The sequence below is a fragment of the Schistocerca piceifrons genome, chromosome 7, assembly GCF_021461385.2.
Source record: "Schistocerca piceifrons isolate TAMUIC-IGC-003096 chromosome 7, iqSchPice1.1, whole genome shotgun sequence".
Taxonomy (NCBI): Eukaryota; Metazoa; Arthropoda; class Insecta; order Orthoptera; family Acrididae; genus Schistocerca; species Schistocerca piceifrons.
The window spans coordinates 349878581-349900731 of record NC_060144.1 but is presented as its reverse complement, the minus strand read 5'-3'; the positions used below and the strand labels follow the sequence as shown (position 1 = coordinate 349900731).

At 40.3% G+C, this 22151-nt stretch overlaps 1 protein-coding gene across 1 annotated transcript in view; it reads right to left on the bottom strand.

Moving 5' to 3' along the window:
- LOC124805072 (cytochrome P450 4C1-like) overlaps positions 1–22151 on the bottom strand; it is a 111862-nt gene that overhangs the window by 35913 nt on the left and 53798 nt on the right. The window contains exons 5-8 of the mRNA XM_047265499.1: positions 10824–10893; positions 5813–5939; positions 841–913; positions 652–761 (exon numbers count right to left, since the gene is read on the bottom strand). Coding sequence (XP_047121455.1) covers positions 652–761; positions 841–913; positions 5813–5939; positions 10824–10893 — 380 coding nt within the window. The remainder of the gene's footprint in view (positions 1–651; positions 762–840; positions 914–5812; positions 5940–10823; positions 10894–22151) is intronic.

Sequence of the window (22151 nt, the reverse complement as noted above, 5' to 3'; positions counted from 1 at the left end):
TTCATTCCGACTATAGACTCAGCCTCAGCATTTCCCTTTTCAGATTTTAAGTCTTCATGTTCGAATTTCTGACAACCCAAGCCTCGACTTCGTTGATTATTCAGTCTTTTTCTCAGGTCACCTCTCTTTTGGCAGTCCCCTCCCGGGAACCGAACGGGAGACTAATTCGAAATCTTTTGCCAATGGAGAGATCATCATGACTCTTCTTCAATTACAGGCCAAACTTACTTATTTCGGATGTCTACGACCGCCATTACCGATGATTGTTATTAAAAATTTTAGCATTGGCTACGTTCAAACACAGGACCCTAGATTTTTGATTACTAGTCAAAGATGGTACCCCTATATCGCGGGTACAATCTCTATTTGGGGTATAAGACTGTTAAGTAAACAAATTCAAGTGGCAGAGCTCAGTTAAGAAGTCATTGTATTTCACAAATATATGTTTTTAATACCGATATTAGTGATTGAGTAGCTGTAATGAAGAGTTCCATTGTGGGTGAACTGCTCCATAGTATTGGATGCTATACAGTAAATACAAAATACTATAAAATGAAAAACATATAAACAACGCAGTAATACAGAAAAATCAGCAGAATGTTTGTACCTGCAGACAGGACATAGGAGGAGGTTAATACCACAGCTGTTTACCTCGAACATAAACGTGTCCACTTCCTCTTGAATCTCTTCGTCTGTTAGCTTCTGACCTTGCTCTGATTCAGTGAGAAGCATGTCCAGGAAAGCCACGCGTCGTTTTCTCCCTGTGAAAGAAAGTCTCATTATCATCCTGTTTTAGAAACCGTATCTGTTTACGAGAATCTCATATGAAAGGTAAAATACCTAGTTCATCGTACTGTGGAGTTTTACCATCAATTTTAACAGTCATCCTCGCCTTTTTCTTCTCTTGGATCACCTGAAAATTAATGGCTTTCGTTATATCAAAATCTTATTGATGTTCTATTCTGTATCTTATTGGAAGTAGTTGATGCAAAATTCACACTCAGAGAGCTAAGTACTTCTCTAATGAAAGTTAGTACAATACGAATACTTAGATGTTGCATGACTGTTTATTTCTAACTACTTAAGTACAAGCATCTTGTCTTAAAGCATACATCGGTGAGTCAAAAAAAAAATTTAGATATCCAGAAAAAAATATGAAGACAAGAACTGTAGTGATAGAACTTGAGACAGTAAGCTGCTGGCTTATTGTCATATCTGTCTGGAGCCGTTGCGACAACAAGCGTGTTCGAGGATGAATCGATGAAATCGACAAACAGAACACAATGCGAAAGATTCTACCCACGATTTCGGTACAGAAATGTGAGGAGCAAGAAAATGCCATCGTTTCTTTAATACAGCCTGAAGGTTAATCAGAAGTGTGACGGGTCTAACTGTTTCTCCAGATGATTTAATACGTCCCAAAGACAAAAAGAAACAAGTATAAATTTTTCACCTGCTAGGAAACATCTGTCTGCTGCATGAATCAGTATGCCCATATAATGCGATTTAAGCATTCACAGTGTTATGTGTTTTCGATGGCAAGAAAATTATGCAACTCCTCTGTAGTCTCCGCTGTTTGCCTTCTATATGGATAAATGGATCCACATAATGCTGCAGAAGTACTCATACGTGTATTACTGCACCATAATTACCCGATAAGTCCTCTGTATAACAGGAACTAGCTGGATTATGTCTCTATGTCTCTAGGTATAGTCATTGTCTAGTTCAATTTGCCTCTCAGTGCAAGAGGAAAACTGATTGGATGGGCACGATGACATTCTGTTAAGATCGCTTAGTTTTTATAGGAGAAAAAGACGAAGATGATGAACAATGTGACAGACGGCTTGGTAAGTTAAGCACTACAGAAACGGGGACGAAATGCCGAGAGAACTGCAATTGCTGTAAGTACACTAAACAAGAAAATTCTATTCTTAAGATTGAGTATTGTACTGGAGATATGGTTCGTGCTGACAGTCACAGATGGTGGCTTGGGGCTGCAGGTCTGCGCTCTTCCAGTAGCTGTACACTGCACACCAGCTCTAGTCTCAAATGACGCTGGACAGAAGGCGTGAGCAAAGTCTCTGTCCATTTCACCGATCTAAATAAAACCATAATCCGCCGCCAAGATCGTTTTGTGCTTAACAAAACCAGTATAAAGAGAAACGCAAACAAAATTAGTAAATACAGCAGAGTTGCTATCGTCAAACGAGTGCGACGGGTTACTGATCGCTTCACAGAACACTGTAAACTTGAGATCCATTATGCCATCTTATCAGCCAGACCCTCCACTAATATTTTTAAAATTTTTATTCCAAATAAACGCGGCAAATAGCCCATACAACCAAGTACATGACTGGAAATCTGAGGCTAAGTTGTAAGACATATGCACAGCGAAACTTTTACAATTAAAATTTATATACGTTGTTTTCATGAATACAAAGGCAAAGAACATTGTGTCGTTCACAGTGAAGCTTATCCGTAATGTAAGAGGTAAAGAAACCTGTCAGGTGATAAATACAGACTTATGTATCATTAGACATTCATTTTACAACAACGGTTTTTCAAATACATTACAGGTTTGATTCCTGCATATAGCTTTTCCTCCCGTGACAGTTACCTTCCGATGAAGGGAAGAATTAGAAAGCCATTGCGTATGAGGTATGTGCTGTTACATAGTCCGGGGCCAAGTTCCACATTGTATAATGATGATCGTTCCTCTTCCACAGTAATTGCAAGCTGTCGATGCTAATCACCGTCTGAAAGGAATATCATAGTGGGGGCAAGTAGACTGCTATCTTTATCAAGAGGGTCAGCGTGTCAATTGCCCTTACGCCGATGTATCCCGGTATCTAATGGAAATATATAAATGTCGACCTATCGATCTCGTTAGATGGTGTAGGATGCTGTGTGTTACATAGTTCGTTGTTTCCTCGGAAGCGGCTCTTTCAATTGACAAAAAGACACTCATGGAGGTGGTATGCATGAGTGCTCCTTCTACTTTTAGCTCCGTTACAAGTAATATGACCTGTAAGGTAGCGAATACTTAGCTGTTAACTCTATGAGTAGTAAGAAGGATCGGCTAAATCCACTTACTTCTTAGTAGGACATAGCTCCTGCAGAGATGCGAGAAATTTTCGATCCACCTGTAAACAACGTATGTATGCAGAGTGAAGCGACGAATGAAAATTTTTACCAAGGGCGAGATTGTAATCCCACGTCTCCTGTTCTCTAAGGAGACGCTCTAACCATTACGCCACGCTGTCACTGTGGCGTTGCGTAGACTACTCTAGCAAGCCTTCCTCCTCAGTCCAAATTCCCGTTCATGCCTCAGCTCACTTTGCTATTCTGTTCGCTTCTGTCTACATATGTACATAATAGATGTTTGAGACTTGGAAAGATCTCTGGAACAATGTAGATCCATTTCATTAAAGCACCCGCGCCTGGATTTCAGCCAGGATCCCCCATTTCGTTCGACCGAAAGGTGCCAATAAAGTTCGAGAGCCTCTGCAATGTTCGAGTTTAGAGGGCATGCCAAGTGAATGCGAATTTGGATTGAAGAAGGAGGCACGCTGTGGCAGTCTGTGCAGATGTGCAAAGCCACTGAGCCGGAATGGTGTATTAGTTAACGCATCTGCCCAGTGAGCGGACACCCTGGTTTCAATTCTGGCCTTGGTACAAGTTTTCATTCGTCATAGAGGGCTGGGACGTGAAAAGGTCTCTAGAACCATCTCTAGAACCATATAGTGTGATTTCATCTATAAGCATTTTGGCCCGGACGTTTCTAAAGAAATACACTCATCAAAAAGTATCGCACCACCTCGGTTCCGATACTTCTGGAAACCGTACAGAAAATTGGAATAGTGGTCAACATAAACATCATTTTCACCCATTTTATTGCTCATGGAAACCACACATTGCATGTTGTGCCACTATACAGTGAGACCTTCAGAGGTGGCGGTCCAGATTGCTGTAAACGCACCAGTACTTCTAATACCCAGTAGCACGTCCTCTTGCATTGATGCATGCCTGTATTCATCGTGGCATACTGTCCACAAGTTCATCAGTGCACTGTTGGCCCAGATAATCCCAGCCCTCAACGGAGATTCGCCGTAGATCACTCAGAGTGGTTGTCTGATTGAAGGCATATGCGACACTCATCGGTGAAGAGAACGTGATTCCAATACTGAGCGGTGAATTCGGATTGTTGTTGGGCCCATCTGTACAGCGCTACATGGTGTCGTGGTTGCAAAGATGGACCTCGCCATGGACGTCGGGAGTGAAGTTGCGTATCATGCAGCCTATTGCGCACAGCTTGAGTCGTAACAGACGTCCTGTGGCTACACGAAAAGGGTTATTCAACTTGGTGGCGTTGCTGTCAGGGTTCCTCCGAGCCATAATCCGTAGGCAGAGGTCATCCACTGCAGTAGTAACCCTTGAGCAGCCTGAGCGAGATATGTCATCGACAGTTCCTGTCTCTCTATATCCCCTCCATGTCCGAACAACATCGCTTTCGTCCACTCCGAGGCGCCTGGACACTTCCCTTGTTTATAGCCCTTCCTGGCCGAAAGTAACAATGCGGACGTGACTGAACCGCGGTATTGACCGTTTAGGTATGGTTGAACTACAGACAGCACGACCCTTGTACCTCCTTAAAAAATGGTTCTGACCACTATGGGACTTAACTGCTGTGGTCATCAGTCCCCTAGAACTTAGAACTGCTTAAACCTAACTAACCTCAAGACATCACACACATCCATGCCCGATGCAGGATTCGAACCTGCGACCGTTGCGGTCACTCGGCTCCAGACTGTAGCGCCTAGAACAGCACGGCCACTCCGACCGGCGTACCTCCTTCCTGGTGGAATGACTTGAACTGATCGGCTGTCGGACCCCCTCCGTCTAATAGGCGCTGCTCGTGCATGGTTGTTTATATCTTTTGGCGGGTTTAGTGACATCTCTGAACAGTCAAAGAGACTGTGTCTGTGATGCAATATCCACAGTCAACGTCTATCTTCAGGAGTTCTGGAAACCGGGATGATGTAAAACTTTTTTTGATGTTAGTATAATTAATACAGGGCGGTGAATCTTGTTAGCTTAGTTGGAGTTGTTATCCATCAATCAGTTACCTTCTAGCCTTGTTTCCTACCTCAGTGTTTGTGATTGCCTTCATGTATTATATACATTTAGTATTAAATCAGCCAGATTCAGTGTCAGTAGTTTTAAACAGCATCCCTAGCTGTTTGATAAATGGTGAGCCACTGCTCACTCCGAAGCGTAAGTGAGGATCGACCTCATTCCTATTTTTCAAAATCAAAGAAGAATCATATGCAACCAACTGAATGAAAATTTATGACGATACCCTGTTAGGAGTAATAGTGATCGACATTAGTGAACAAGTGGCAAAAATCCGACTTCTTCAAATTTCTTAGGCCGTTATAATCGTATTGTGCACACGTAAAAGAGATTAGCGTTTAACGCTTCGTAGGTGACGAGGTCATTACAGACAGGGCACATCCCAGACTGAGACAGGATATCGGAATCGTCATTTTCGTAATAACCACACGAGAATTAATTGTGTTTTACTGGCACCTGCTCAAAGAATTTCGGACAGGATTTGAACACTGCTGATACTCCAGAATGGCAGTCCACTGACTTGATCAATGCCGTTACCCCGTTCTGTGGATCAATGCGAGAGTCCAGGTCATACATCTGTGACAACCATAGATGACTTCCAATTGTTCTTCTTCATAATAACGGATATTATTTACAATTTTTCGTGCATATCGATGCTGCTAGACGCAAGTAAACTTACTTTTTGGGAGAATCCATGTAGTACTTTAAGCTGCTTATAGAACTCCCTCCCTGACGGAGATATCCGGAAAATGAAATCGCTCTGCAGCCATGGGCTAAGTATTCTCCGAACTGTGATTTCTCCGACTCTGAAATAAAGTAACGAAAATGATGTAGTACTTGTAACACAACTGTTCTCATAAAATAGTACATAAATCACGCGGAAGTAATATAAGATACTAGTGATTCGTGTGCCCTAACTGGAAAAATTGTTGATTCCCTTAGACTCATACCTTTCCTCATGGAAACATTTACACTGTGCCTCATGTGTGATCATTCGGTGTATATATTTCTCACGACGGAGAGTGGAGTGTAATGTGGAGCATTTGGTGATAGTGGTGTAAATACATTACTGGTAAATTACATGGAGCTATTCTTACCATACGTAATTTAACAATATGTGACCAGAACTAGTGGTACTAAATCATTCAGTTTTATTGATAACCAAAACAAATAAATATCTTCTAATGTTCAGCAAACATTTATGTCAATCATAGCAAACCTAGTAAAGTACAACGCTGTGCCGAAGCGAACTTAAGATGACCTGTATTGTGAGTAGCACTGTAGTGGATCAAATCCAAGAGAAGCTTCAGAGAACCGCGGGTGAGAAGAACCTCTCTGCTTCTCTTCCATCCTCCAGCCCTCGACTGCTTCCCCTTCCCTCCCTGTCCCCTCCCCTCACCTCCCAACATTCCTAAGTCACGCCCCATTTTCATAAGCTAAACTTTTCAGGAAGTAGGTCAGTCAGAGAGCTTCAAAGCCAAAGTAAACAATTTTGCTCTCCCCACCACAGCCCATCACTTTACTCTTCACATTTTTCAATTCCTTCTCAAGTAAGCCACGCCCTTTCTTGGGAAAATGCCAGAGAGCTTCTAATTCAACGCACACGCACACATGCACACAAACAAGAGTGCGCGCACACGTACAAACGCAAACTGCTCTCTCAGTCACAACCCAGTTCGTTATTGCTGGAAAAAGCAACACCATCTTTGTACTCATAGTTCGTTCTATGGAAACCTTAGCCACCAGCTTGCTCTGCTATTTCGATCTCTAACATTGTGTTCCGGCTTCTTTGCTCCAGTAGTTTGATCTATGATCCCTGTTCTCACATCTTTTTCTCGTAGTTCAATTTTTAATCTTTGGAGATGACACAACGTATCACTTGTAATCGGTGGCATTCTTGCACGTGTAGTTCAAACTCTTATCATATGGATATTACACTAGTACGTTGTTCTATATAACACAGAGGCTCCCTCCTGCTCTGTTTGTTCGATTTCTGCCGCCTCCTCTCCCACCCATGCTCAACTAGTTCCTATTTAAATCCCCTTATCTGCCTTCTACGCTCTTGTAGTTCAATCTCGAACCCCCAAAGATATTACTAAGTTAGTCTGTTACGTGCATTCCAGAACACCCTTCTTACTCTGCTAATTCGGTCCCTGAACCCTTCAGCGCCACTTTTATTTCTTGTAGTTTGATATCTGTTTCCATTCCCTCCCATCTTTGGTCTCTGATCCCTAAGATAGTTTCACTATGTCGATATTGACCACTGCCGCCCCATTTTTGTCCTTTTAGTTCGTTGTCTTACCACCTTCCCTGCCATCTTTGTTCTTTAAGCCTGATTCCTGACCGACGGAAACGTTACAAAGGAGTTTGTTCTATGCACCCCGCAGCCTCCACCTTGCTCTGTGAGTTTAGTCGCTGACGTCTTTCCGCAACATTTGTTCTCATAGTTCCGTCTCTCAATACCTGCTCCGCCCTCTTGATCCTTCAGGAAACTATAAGTTAAATATTAAGCTGAATTCATTTCTTAAATAATCATTACGTAAGAATTACTATATCTGTGGAATCCTGATCCAATGGAAGGGCTGGGTGTTTTATATATGACAGAACTATGTTGTCTGACTGGGTGCAGGTTCCAGTACTGGGGAGGAAGGCTCCAGTGACCACATACGCTGCACCATGATCAACGAACTCTAAACTTGAATGTCACACAGGACCTTTCAGGTGTGCAGCAAGGGCTGTGTACATCATTGTGAGACGTCCAGTGCCAGGCAAGCAAGTTCCAATCATTGAGTATGCTGAGACCCGATCTTAGGCCGGCCGGTGTGGCCGTGCGGTTCTAGGCGCTTCAGTCTGGAACCGCGCGACCGCTACGGTCGCAGGTTCGAATCCTAACTCGGGCGTGGATGTGTGTGATGTCCTTAGGTTAGTTAGGTTTAAGTAGTTCTAAGTTCTAGGGGACTGATGACCTCAGATGTTAAGTCCCATAGTGCTCAGAGCCATTTGAACCTGTTCTTAAGAAACAGGGAATGATGTATCGGTTGTAGCCGAAGTAACAAAAGATACAACTGATATTCGAAATAAATCTGAGAAAATCGTTGTACCATTTAGCACATTTGACAAGGTATTACATGATGATAATAAATCGACTAGAGAGTATATATGTCAAATTGAGCTGCGTAGAGTTTCCACTACAAAGCAATGTAAATTGACATTATCAGCAAAAGGTGATATACACTTCATGCTCGATGGTGAAATAAGCACTATAGTTGGAATAGGGAACTTATATATTTGTCGAGAACTAGACATCAGCTCAACTACCTTTGTCACATCTATATGGGTCAGAGATCGAACTACAAGAACAAGGCAGTGGAGAGGCTGTCAGGGATCGAACTATCAGAGCAAAGATGATGCAGCGGGGTTAGAGATCAAAGTAGCAGAGCAACACGGCAGTTCTGGTGTTCATACTGATTGGCCTTTTCACTTTTTATGGCAGTAAAATGCAGGGTTATGATTGGGAGAGAAAGATATTCGTGTGTGTGTGTGTGTGTGTGTGTGTGTGTGTGTGTGTGTGTGTGTATGTATGTATGTGTTTTGCCTCATAAGCTGTCTCTGTGGCCTATGCTCAAGAAAAAGGTCTGATTGAAGATGGAGTTGAAAAGCGCAGTACGCACATGTGTGTGTTTTTTGGATGCAGCTGTGTGCTTTGTATAGAATGTGATACAGCATCCCATTGTTCTCCTTGTCTCAGCCCTACCTCTGCATGTAGGTAACCCAACGGTCAGAGGTCAATTTCTATCCAGAATGATTTTTACTACTAAAGTGTATTGATATCCAATAGACGAGCATTTCGAGGAGGTTAGTTTTTGTCATGATGTATTGTAATACTATGGTCAGCTGGAGTGGAAGTTATTCAACGAAGTCAGCCGTCCACTTTCTCGACCGCTTACACCCAGAATCTGTCTCCATCACAACGGGTTTATTGTTCCACACGAAGCGTTTCAGCAACAGCCATAACCTGATCAAAATGAGACCTGAAGCATAGAAATACTGCATCACATCAGTGACTGCTCTGTACTTTATAGTGATAAATGTTAAACTCTGTTAACGTGAAAGGAGAGCTTGTAAGTATAATCGTCTATCTGATTGAGTTAGTGAAGTTAGAAAATTTTCAAGTTAAATTTCGCACCGGCATTGCTGTATGAGAATTTCAGTACTTTGTATCTCTTTAGGTTACATTTACTTTTTTTGTGTGACACTGTCAGCATTGGCTTACTTAGGTTCTTATTCCTTGCATAGTGTGGAATACTAATTTACATCGAAAAATCTTCTTTTCATGTCGTGTTTAGATGGTTTATGGTAACTGGAAAGTTGATGACGAATGTGGTGAACGTAATTAGATAAAGAAGTGAAATTACAAAAATTAAGGGATGTATTGTGATAATGGCTCTTTTTCTTAATGACATTAAGTTAAAATCATCGTGCAATAACACCCCAATATCTAACTTCTTTATAACTATCATTATATGGAGGAAACAGCACTAGAAAAAATTTAAATCAATTGCAGATATCTTGAACGCCTACATCCACTGGTACCTCATTTTATATTAGTGGCTTCAACGTCGTAGCTCTTTTAATAAAGAGAAAGTAAGGAATTTATAAACAACAGCTAAATCTAAACACTAAGCAAGTGGAAGAAAAAAAGTATGTTTCCTGATTGTGACTGCATACAGACAGTTATCCAACATCTCCAACAGTAGAAACCTTACATGTTTTTAACTTACTTGACTTCATTGTCCAGTCTTACAACTTTTCAATTAACACATTGTTTACTTTCTTTCCAGTATTTACAAAGTATTTACAAGTTCATCAATCCTATCATTTCAGGTTGATATGTACTTAGTTTGACTAGGACAGACTAGATAACAGAATGTATAAATTACTTTTATGTGAGAAGGTAAATAAGTGATTAATATGGACTTTTTATGCCTCATTATTAACTAAAGATCAATAAAATTTTCTCGTAAATGTTGTGAACAGCTACGTCTAGCGGCATAATGTTTGTTTGGTATATTGCCGGATAGAATTACTAAATTTCTGTATCAGTCCAAAAGCTACAAATGTTGTCAACCCCAATATGAGTTAGCTTGCGTCCTTATGAGGCTTGTTTGTGATAAATGGGTGACGGTAAATAAAAATCCTACATTGTGACAATATATTACATCTCAGTGCGAATATTCACCTATTATTTGATGAAGAACGTCTGAGAATGTAGTAGATCAATAGATCAACAACTACATACAATCATGTTTCACCGTATGCATCACGGTTATGCAAAATAAAGGGACTGTGAAATTAGTACGCTATAGTAGCTAGGTGAAATGTTTATGTTCCTGGATCATAATTTGTCGAATTGGCACATATACACATTTCGTTTTAACAAATGAGTTCGTTAGTTTCGAACGTTTTTGGTTTATCACGTGTACCCCCATGTGAACTGGAGATCAGTTGGTAGTAAATAAGCGTATACTTCCAGCTTAGTATAATTATTATCATGAATACTATTTTTATTATTTAATCTGCATATTTTGGGAGTAAATGAATTGAAACAGAAGGTAGAAAGATCTTTACACGTTTGGAGCAAGAGAGTAAGTAGAATGGCGATGTATTACCGTTGGGATAAATAAGATTACCTGTATATGGAAGTCACATAAGCAGACTCGAGATTCTTCTGTGCGTTAACGGAAGTTCCCATCGCCGTTTCTGTAAAATGAAGAACATATTTTTCTCATTTGAATAGAAGAATCTTTCCGTACAGAGTTAAATTTTGTTACATAACTTAATTACCAGACCCAGCGTATAATCCGAATCACACTTCAGGTTAATGTACGTGTAACTGTAATGCACCTGATGATGGTAGCATGCTGTCGAGACGCAAGGTGCAGATAAATATTAGTGAAAAAGAGCTGAAGCAGCAAAACGTATTTCATAAAACATTCATTCAGTGTGGGAACGATATGCATGTGGTAATAATAGTTCCTCTAGCAAATAGTTGTCGAACAGAGCAGATAGCATCTTTCTCATCGTTATTTATAGGAAAAATCTGGCAGGAACAACATTTAATTTCGGATGACATAACTTTTGCTCTACCCCAAACGAACCAGGAATTGTGAGAACCTTACTGGCCTATTTATACAGTCACGGTACACAATCTGTAGTCTAAATATAGTCAAATGTTCTCTTATGTGGCACAAAATCATTATTACAAATAAAGTTATGTTAGAAGGTGGCTCTAGATTCTGTGTCGAAACTTGAAGTGATATCACGATCGTAAAGACACTTTAAGATATAAGCACTATTTACACTTGCAAACGTCTGCTCATGATAAAATATAGTAACAACGCAATTGGAATGGAAGTGTACATTTTGAGTGAAAGAAACACATTAGCAGGCCTTTTAAGAACAATTCTATTGTGTCGATTTTTGTTGAAAACACATTATAATCAACCATTTGTTAGGACTGGGCCATTTCTTTATGCAAGGTCTGAATTACACAAAGCAAGGAATTTCTTGTGCTTTATACTAGTGATGGAGCTGCTGATGAAAATATTTATAGCAGATAGGGCTGCATGCTCGTATTCACTCATCTTTCGATGCTTGACGGTAGTCTTTTAAGTAGCTACCGTCGCTAGCGAACTAAAACTGTAAGTTGTGATTAACTCGTATTAACTCCGCACATATACCAGGGGATGAACACTGTTTACGAATAACAAGTCCTTCCTTCCAAAAACTTAATTAAAAGTTTTAGACCACTTTGTTATGGGAGTGTATACACTGAAAATGATCATGTCACCAGGGTGCTCTTATTTTCACTAAGTGGGAGGAGTTAGGTTGCCACTGTTCCAGATTTCTACTGTTGCTGGAATTGTCAACAGTCCTAACTGACAAACGGTCACCACTAAGGTGTTGACATGTTCAAACTATCATGAAACAGGTTAATGATTATTCCATCTGACTCTGAAAAGGTAACTACACTATGCTATAAACTCTGGATAGAACACTGAAAATGACCATGTCACCAGGGTGTCCTTATTTTCACTAAGTGGGAGGAGTTAGCTTACCGCTGTTCCAGATTTCTACCATTGCTGGAATTGTCAACAATCCTAACTGACAAACGGTCACCACTAAGGTGTTAACATGTTCAAACTATCATGAAACCGGTTACTGATTGTTCCATCTGACTCTTAAAAGGTAACTTCACTATACTATAAACTCTGGATAGAACAAAATTTCATGTAGTGGTCTACTGGACGATGGTACACAGTACAGCGTCGTAACACTTCCTTTGAGAAAGTCTGATCTATGTTGTGTTTAGCAGGAAAGTGGGAAACCTAATACTGAATCAATCGTTGAGACAGAATGGGCGCACTGTCACATTTATTTTATTTTATTACTTATTACTTAATTAGCTTGAACAGATTAGGACCTTAAGGGCATTTCTTACATCTGACCATGCAAAACACATACAAAAAATATTCTGTAGCAGTCACAATAATAATAATTTTCAGTAGTAATAAAATAATAATTAGCAATAATAACAGTAATAATAAGATGATGATAAAATAATGGAGGAATTAAGACTGATATTAATTTAGTTGTTACATAACAAAGTGAGAAACGATAAGTTGCATTATTAACAAAAATAATAATTTATAATAATAATACTAGTAAAAACACTAATAACGATAATAAAATAATGAAGACATTAAGAATAATACTGATTAGATTAGCTTTTTTGAAGCTTTGTTTGTTATTAGAAGAAGTGGAAAGGATAATGGAAGAGGAGACTTTGAAGTGGAAGTAACAATGGCTGCTATGAAAGAAGTATTTTAATAGAGAAGTCTGTAAACAAGAAGAGGGAACAATGGTGGGGAAGAAAGGGCTAATGAAAGTGAGCTGGAAGAAGACATATCTGCCGTATTTTACAGACTATAAAACACTATGGGCTATAAGATACACCTTAATTTTTAAGTAATTTTTTAAAAATATAGCACTTCTACAGTTTTTATTATTAGATTGCAAGTCCAGACTAAGAAAAAGTCTTCTTTAAAATCACTGAAATCAACATCTGAATATTCTTCTTCATCTTCTTCTTCGTCATAGTCGTCATCTTCGTTGTTCTGTTCATATATAAGACGGTCTTCACTACCACCGAGAGCGGTATTTATGCCGCACTTCTTGAAATACTTAACAATAATGTCTTCTCTCACTTTAGAACAGGACTGTTTTTATCCCCTGCCACACTTGTTTCATTGTAGATAGTTTTAAAGCTACATTCGACGTGAATTCATACTGTGTTTCATCCATCATCCATCCATTCCATTGCTTTCCAAAATGCACTTTAAATGGTTTATTTAACGAGATATGAAGACATTGCACTTATGAAGTATGTCTTCCCGCAATAACAGCAAGCTGTGTATTTCCCTGTTTCAGTTTCTCTTTCACAGAATTTTTCAAATGATTGCTTAGCTGATCTACTACAAGTTGGGAACACTTCTTCAATAAAGCATCTTTCCTTCTCTCTGCACCCCGTTAAGCCGTAATTTCACACAAGAGTGGTCCATCCATCCCCTGTCATGTACGTGAACAACAACACCTGGCCGCTACGGTCGCAGGTTCGAATACTGCCGCGGGCATGGATGTGTGTGACGTCCTTAGGTTAGTTAGGTTTAAGTAGTTCTACGTTCTAGGGGACTGATGACCTGAGATGTTAAGTCCCCTAGTGCTCAGAGCCATTTGAATCATTTGAACAACACCTAGCAGTATTTTAGAAGGTTTTGGCACTGTTTTGCCCTTGAAAATGATCATTGGAATAAGTTTAGAATAGTCAGCACAGCATCAAAGGGCAACAGTGTAGTTCTTTTTTCATGCCTACCTGTTTTTACAATTACAGTTTTAGCACCTTTCATGGTAACAGTTATATTGCTAGGCACATCAACTGTCAGAGGAACTTCGTCCATATTCGCTATTAGGCGTAGTACTAATCTTCTTTCGGTGTTGAATAATAAAGCAATAGAAAGATGTTTTCTCTTCAAACTATTCCGGCATTTCCTGAGAAATTTTGCTTTTGGTTCGCCTTGTAGAACCAATCAACTCCACCTTGAAACTCTGTTAAGTTCCACTGTAGCGTTAGCTTACGAGCGTCTCTGTGAATCAGTTTTGTATTAATTCCAGGGCCATTTTGACGGTTTCCTTGAATCCATTTCAATGTGTCATCTTCTAGTATTGCCCATTTTGCACTCCGTCCTTTATTTGCACGTTTAGTCTTCCTCATTTTTGTCAGCTCTTCTTTACTAGTCCGCCAGCCGCGAATGGTTTTTTCTGTTGGTGAAGAGCCGAAATGCCTCTCAGTTGCTCTGTTTCAACGTTCTTCTGCACATGCTATTACTTTCAATTTATTGCCCGTATCATATGAACCCCTTTTATTTTTTTTCCATTACGAAACTAGCTAGTAACAAGAGTATTGTACTGTTACCGATAACACACATCACTTTCAGTTCAAGTTTCTGGCACCGTAGGCTGCAATGGCGTATGATGAGCTAGACAGTGTTCTGGGTTTATGATGGCGGGAGCGGAGGGAGACAGTGTTAGCAAGCTTCTGAATCCCTGCAACTCATGTTCGTCGCATCGGTACACTGCTGCTGCGAGTTGAATCCAATGTTGCCAGATAGAGATAGGTTTCCTGCGGCATCGAATATATGGCCATTTTTAAGACTAGCAGGAATTTCAAATGAAACACTGGACATTTTTATATTAATTTCAAATATAAGAGGCACCTGAAATTAGCAGGCAGTTCTTGGAAGAAATAAGTGCATCTTACAGGTCGCAAAATACGGTATTAGCTAGAATGTGAGCCGTTAGCGATTTTGAAGTTTGAAAGGATTTTAAATTCTCGAAGGTTATGACAAAGATTATTTCAAAATTGGGTTCCTGATACAGAAAATTATCTAGAGAACATGGCTGGGTGGTTTAGTGGTACGAAGATGATACTACATTGTTGAGAACGAGTATTTCTGTTGTGTTGTTCAGACAGTAGCGTAAGGATTGAAGATAAACAGAGAGGAATGCATTAATTGAGAAGATGATGCAGCAAATACAGCTTACGATAATGTCTATGCTCATCGGCATATAGTCATGGTAATTGTTCATAGGCAGGAGTAGTTGGTCGAAATAGCGTACATCATAAATGTATCGCACAATAGCATTCATTGCCAGTTACAGCTGACGTGAGCTACCATAGAAAAATCTTCAGAGAATAGGATCATCTTAATCAAGGATCGGGGAGTACTAGTGGATCCACAAGTTCCTTTTTAAGCTCGAGAGGAAATACTTTCTTATATTTCTATAATGAATGAAGTGATGCTGACACCTTACCACAGACTGTAGTTGAGCGTTCAGTCCAGTATTGGTGACGGTCCAGAACTATCCCCAAATACTTTGCAAAAGAAGAGAAGGTGATTTCTTTGCTATTGAGGACTAAGCGTGGAAGAGATTCTCCGAACTGGGGAGCAGCCAGCGTTTTACGAGCGACTAAGACTGCTTGTATTTTACATGGGCTAAATTTCAAACCTAAGTTCTATGCCCATTCTGATAAAGTAAGTAGGTACCCGAATGAGTTGAACAGTAAAACTTTCTTAATAACCCTAATCTTTACAATAATCTTCCTTCCGAGTATTGGGTCTGTTGAGCTGGCACGGCTTCCTCTAGAAGTCCTCCTGCCATCTTTTCTCTGGTCGACCTTGAACTCTTACACCATTGGCATGTTAGTATAACATCGATTTTTGGATCCTCTTTGAACTCATTCGCTGTAAATGACTCCAGTTGTTTCGGTAGTTCTGTATATAATGCATGACGGGTTCCATTTTAAGTTCCCGCAATACATCTTCATGTGTTACGTGATCTTATTTGCTTCCAGCATTTCATTTCATAGTCTGGTAAACTTTTCGCATTTTTTTGCCTTTATTGGCCAGACTTCGCTGCCTTAGCGTGTCACAGGCGTATTCTGGTGTGCTTCTGGAGAAGAGAAGGTTTCGTTACCTTATTAATGACTCCCATTGTTTTTGTACACCTGGTGTTTTCTTCAGCTGGATCAGCTTCTTTCCGGGGAGGACCGTTTGCTGCCTAAATATGCGAATACGTTTGCTATCTCCAATATTTAATTTACCTCACAGATCCTACTTTGTTTTTTTCGGTGGTAATTTCCATGCTGTATTTCTCGGATATGATCTGTTAAATGTCCAGAGAACGCTGCAGGTCATCCTCTGATGGCACACAGTGAAGCAACTTGATTTTGTGTGGCTGTTTTACTGCAACTCGGGTCTACTGGTTAATATCGCTGCCTCCAGAACGTGGGGTCCCTCTTTCAATTCCCGGCCGAGTCGGCGATTTCTTCGCTGTGGGACTAGGTGTTAGCGTTCTCCTGCTCATTTCTTCTCGTCTTCACCACAAAGAAGCACGATTGGTCGAAGTACTGTCTCAGGGAAAGAACTGCATCAGGCAGTCGAGCAACACCAGACAGGGTCTGCTGGCCAATAGTCAAAGAACATTGTTTAATTTTTCGTCGTGCTGTTGATTTGAATGAAGCCGTATGCCACTTAGCTCCACTCTTGAATGATTTTTTTCATACAAAAAATAGGCGAGATTGGTGAAAAGCCGGATAGTTGTGGTACTTCTACCTGTATTCCGCCTCGCTCTGGTAATTTGTCCTCGTCCTTGAGAGAGATTAAATTTGATGTCTGAATTTATCATCCTTCAGTTGCTGTGGAACTTGATGATCTTCTAGAGTTTGTAATAATTCGTTTCTGTTGACTTTAATGAAAGCTCTTTTGAAATCGACGAAAGCACTATGTGTTTCTTGACTGAATTCCTCGTGTTTTCCAATCATCAATATCCATCATTGCGAGAGTTTTCTTTTCGAAAGCCAGAGTATCATGATAATGGCAAAAATTTTATAAGCCTTGTTCAGTAAGCTTATTCATCGGTAGTTATCACTGTTTTTCAGATTTCCTTTCTTGAAGATGGGAATGCGAATTAACTGAGTACAGCTCTCAAGATTAATCGAATCTTCTGAGGGTTAGAAATTTTTACTTTGTTCATTATTTATAAGTTCACACTTAGACATGGTGTCTCTGGAACAGCTCCATGAGAGCTGACCTGTAAGAGGCTCTGAAGTTTGAGGCCATAAATTTTGAAAGTATTGCAGCCGTTTAAATAAACTGATTCACTTTCACATCCTTTGTCTCGCAGTTCAGCGTTTTAAAAATTTTGAACATCTGTGGTTTGGACCTTTGAATATTATGTTATGAAAGGGCCACAAAATCGTCCCAACCAAGTCTGTATTTTGTGCATATTTCTCCTTCAGCGATAGTTTTTTTCCTATGACGTTCTATTTTATCGTTCCGTTTCCTTGTTGACGGATACTTCACAAATGCCTTTCTTTTGTCCACTACAACATCGTTAGCATCATATTTCTAGTTTCTCCATCATTTCTTCTTATGCCATTTTACTTTTCTGGCAAGGCTCTGATCGGCAGCTTCTCTTGGAATCTATTGGAGAGCCTCCCATTGGTCTTCTGAGCTCTTTTTTACATGTGGTATTTTTACTGGCTCACGAAGTCCTTTTTGGTATAAACAAGGTTACTGGGGCTTCTCAAAAGGCTTAGATGAAAAGCTGGTTCATTGTTCACTGGCAGTTTCCTACACTTCATTTTATGTCATTTTGGCCTCATTCGAATGTGAATTACTAGTGATCAGACTCAATTTCAGGACCTCGAAACCCTCTTGCATTCAGTACCATATCAGCCACCAGGCATTGAAACATGGCGAATGATGAAAGGGTTCAAATGGCTCTGAGCACTATGGGACTCAACATCTTAGGTCATAAGTCCCCTAGAACTTAGAACTACTTAAACCTAACTAACCTAAGAACATCACACACACCCATGCCCGAGGCAGGATTCGAACCTGCGACCGTAGCAGTCCCGCGATTCCGGACAGCAGCGCCAGAACCGCATGGCCACCGTGGCCGGCGATGAAAGGGTAAAGACACACTCGACCCGAACTCAAAATTACTAAAAAGAACTAAACCAAGAGCGCAAAAATAGCGCTCAGTGAGCTAGATTATTGCTAAGTTTAATTCAGAAGAATATCTCTCAGACTTTGGAAGTTTTCTAGATATATGACTGCTCTGCAAGTGCGATAAAAGATATTTATTTGGAATAGTTTCTTTAAACAGTCGAACGTAAAGACAATGTGATATCTGTCATCTATTTTTTTCAGTATTTCGAAAATACTGTACAATCATGTGGACATAACCCTAAACAGAGTTACTGTCATCAGTCGAAAACAGTTGATAATTACTTCTCGCCTTGCTGGCTTAGTGTGTTTCCTAATAATCCATCCCTTCTTTGTGTAAACATTGTAGCACTATACAATGAAGTGATTAAAGTCAGGGGGCCGGCCGCGGTGGTGTCGCGGTTCTAGGCGCTCCGTCCGGAGCTGTGTGACTGCTACGGTCGCAGGTTCGAATCCTGCCTCGGGCATGGATGTGTGTGATGTCCTTAGGTTAGTTAGGTTTAAGTAGTTCTAAGTTCTAGGGGACTGATGACCACAGATGTTAAGTCCCATTGTGCTCAGAGCCATTTGAACCATTTTGTAAAGTCAGGGGATACCTCCTAACATCGTGTCACACCTGCCCAGCGTAATGCAACAATTCAGTGTGGCATCGTCTCAACAAGTCTGTGGAAGATCCCTGCAGACTTATTGAGCCATGTTGCCTCAATAAACGACCATAATTGAAAAAGTGTTGCTGTGCAGGATTTTCTACACGAACTGACCACTCGATTATGTCCCATGAATGTTTTATGGCATACACGTCGGGCCATCTGCGTGACCAAAACATTCGCTCGAATTGTCCAGAACGTTCTTCAAACCCGTCTCAAACCACTGTGGTCCGGTGACGCAGTGGATTGTCACCCATAAAAATATCATCTTTGTTTCGGAACATGATTTCCATGAATAGCTACAAATGGTCTCCCAAAAGCCGAACATACCATTTCCAGCCGATGATCGTTTCAGTTCGATTAGAGAACGCAGTCCATTCCACGTAAACATAGCCCACACCATTACGGAGCCAATGTGCCTTGTTGACAACTTTGGTCCATGGCATCATGAGGTCTGTGCAACACTCGAACCCCACCATCAGCTCTTACCAACGGAAATCTGGTGACGATTTTCCAGTTGTTTGAGTTCTAACCGATGTGGTCACGAGCCCAAGGGAGTGGCTACTCGCGATGTCACGCTATTAGCAAAGGCACTCGCGTCGGTCGTTTGCTGCCATAGCTCACTACCGCCAAATTGTGCCGCACTGTCCTAACGGATATGTTCTTCGTACGTCCCATAATGATTCCTGCCGCTGTTTCACACAGTGTCGCTTATCTATTAGCACTGACAATTCTACCTAGTTGGTGTTGCTTTCAGTCGTTAAGTGGTTGCTGTCGGTCACTGTGGTACCCATGGTGAGAGGTAGTGCCTGAAACTTGGTATTCTCGGTACACTCTTGACACAGTGAATCTCAGAGTATTGAATTACCTAAAGACTTCTGTAATGTAATGCCCCATTTGTTTAGCTGTAGGTACAATTTTGCGTTCAGTGTCTGTTAATTCCGGTCGCGCAGTTATTATCACATCGGAGACCTAATCATATAAATCATATAAGTACAAATGACAGCTCCGTCAATGAACTCCCTTTCCTCCACTGCAAAAGTGGATGAGTGCTGGCACCCGATCCCTTGTTTTAACAGCGTTGTGCCATAATTCCTTTCGTCTCCAATCCTCCTCATTAGTTATTCGATTTACCCACCTAATCTCCTACATCCATCTGCAGCATCGCATTTCAAAAACTTCTGTTCTCTCCTTGTGTGAACTGCTTAATCATCCAACTTCCACTTCTGTAAAAGGTTATATTCCAGATAAACACCTTCAGAAAATACATCCTACCAATTAAAGTTATATTTGTTCTTTTTATCAGAAATGCTTTTCTTGCTGGTGGCAGTGCATTTTCTGTCTTATCTATTATGGCATTCATCAAGTATTTTCTTACCAAAGTTCAAAGGTAGAAAGTTATTTGTACCTTACTGACATTCCAGTATGTTACAAAAGCCAAAGCCACACACACACACACACACACACACACACACACACACACTTAGTTGTGTAGACTTCCAATATATGATGGTTCCGAGCAAAACAGCAAAGACTATTTATGTCAAAGGAAAATATATTTCCTTGTTAAGATATGCCTCGAGTGTCAGGAACTCTGTGGAAAGTAAATGGACCCTTAGAAATTTTAAATATAATCAGTTGATTGATTAAATATTTTTATAAAACTTTGTTGCCAAACAGCTTTTCCTCTGCTGCACAGCTAATGAGATGGCTCGCAAGTACTTGAAAAACTTTTTGTAGCATGTGTATCTTCTTCATCTTGTTTCGAATGGGCGTACTTTGGACCACGCTTGTTCAGCTGTTGTGCTTTGATCTTTGCTCAGTATTGCCGCATCCTCTGTCGGTGTAACTCCTTCCTTTCTTCTGTCTAGGGGGTCCCCTTTCTTCAGGGATTTTCCTGAAATCCTCGGACTTCCTTCAGGGTGTTTCTCACAGACTGTCTGTTTTGGAGATCAGTTATTCCTAGTTCTTTAATGTCCTTCTCGGTTTCTGTGGTGCAGACCTTCTTGTTTTGCCCGAAGGTGAATAGACAGACGGCCTGTCAACCTGTTTGGAGGCAATCTTGCATCATGGCTATAGAAAGCTACCCATCTTTTTCTTGCACAGTCAGAGAACCAGTTGATATGTTCATAGAGCTCTGAGTTGCCACCATCTGAATTCCCCAGCTTCTTCTACTGGGCCAAGGATCTTCCTGAGGATTCTCCTCTTTCTGACTTCCAATTTCTCCATCAGACCTCTCTGGTTCATGGAAAGACATTCCATGGCATACAGGGCTTCTGGTCGTATGACTGATGCGTAATGCTTCAGTTTCAGATTGCGTGACAGGCATTTCTTGTTGTAGGTGTTCAGTCAGTAGACAGGCTAGTTCCAATTTGTTGACTCTCACGAATATCGAAGTTTTTTCTGATAAGTTGGGTTCAATCAATTCACCGAGATATCTATTGATAAATAAGAAACTTTGAACTCGATCCTGTCTGCTTTCGTCATTTGTTTAACTATTGAGTTGTTAGAGCCTGCGATTTTTCTAATATCACTATCTCTTAAATCTACTAGAAGTACTTCATGATCTTTTTAAATTTCAATATTTTTCTTCCCATCTGAGCTTTGTCAGCACTGTTCTGGTTATTGCTGTCGAATTGTCTATGTTTACATGAGATAATTTGAGGCTTAAAATCTTCTCCCTTCTTCTAGAGTAGGGTTTTACAAACTGTGTTCTGCAGAACACTGGTTTTCCATGGGAGGTGAATACGTTTTCCACAAATAACTATTAATAACATGCTCATATTTTCAGACTAAATGACTACACTAATAATAATTTTTTTAAATTTTATTGTGAGTTTAATGGTGTTAGTTATGACTTAAAACCGAAATTCTTCTCATTTTTTAAAGTGTAATTAGCCTTCAAAATGAACAAAGCATTTCATCAAAGTACCATAGTTCTCAAAGCTTTCCAGGAGAACAACTGGTTAGGAACCCCTGTTCTAGAGACAGTTTCACGTAGACTTTTCATGAGTATTGTTTAATTTGCTTCATTTCATACATCATACATAATACTAATTATCAGAATGTTTTAAATGCTGCACATATCCTCTGCTCCAGTATGGCTTTTCTATGTTCAAATCTGATAGATTCAAAATCCGTTCCTAAATTCTCTGCAAATGCTTCTAAGATAGTAAATTTTGACTCACAAAAGTGCTTACTAAGATTGTGCCACACTTCCTTTTCAGTCTACTTAATGAAA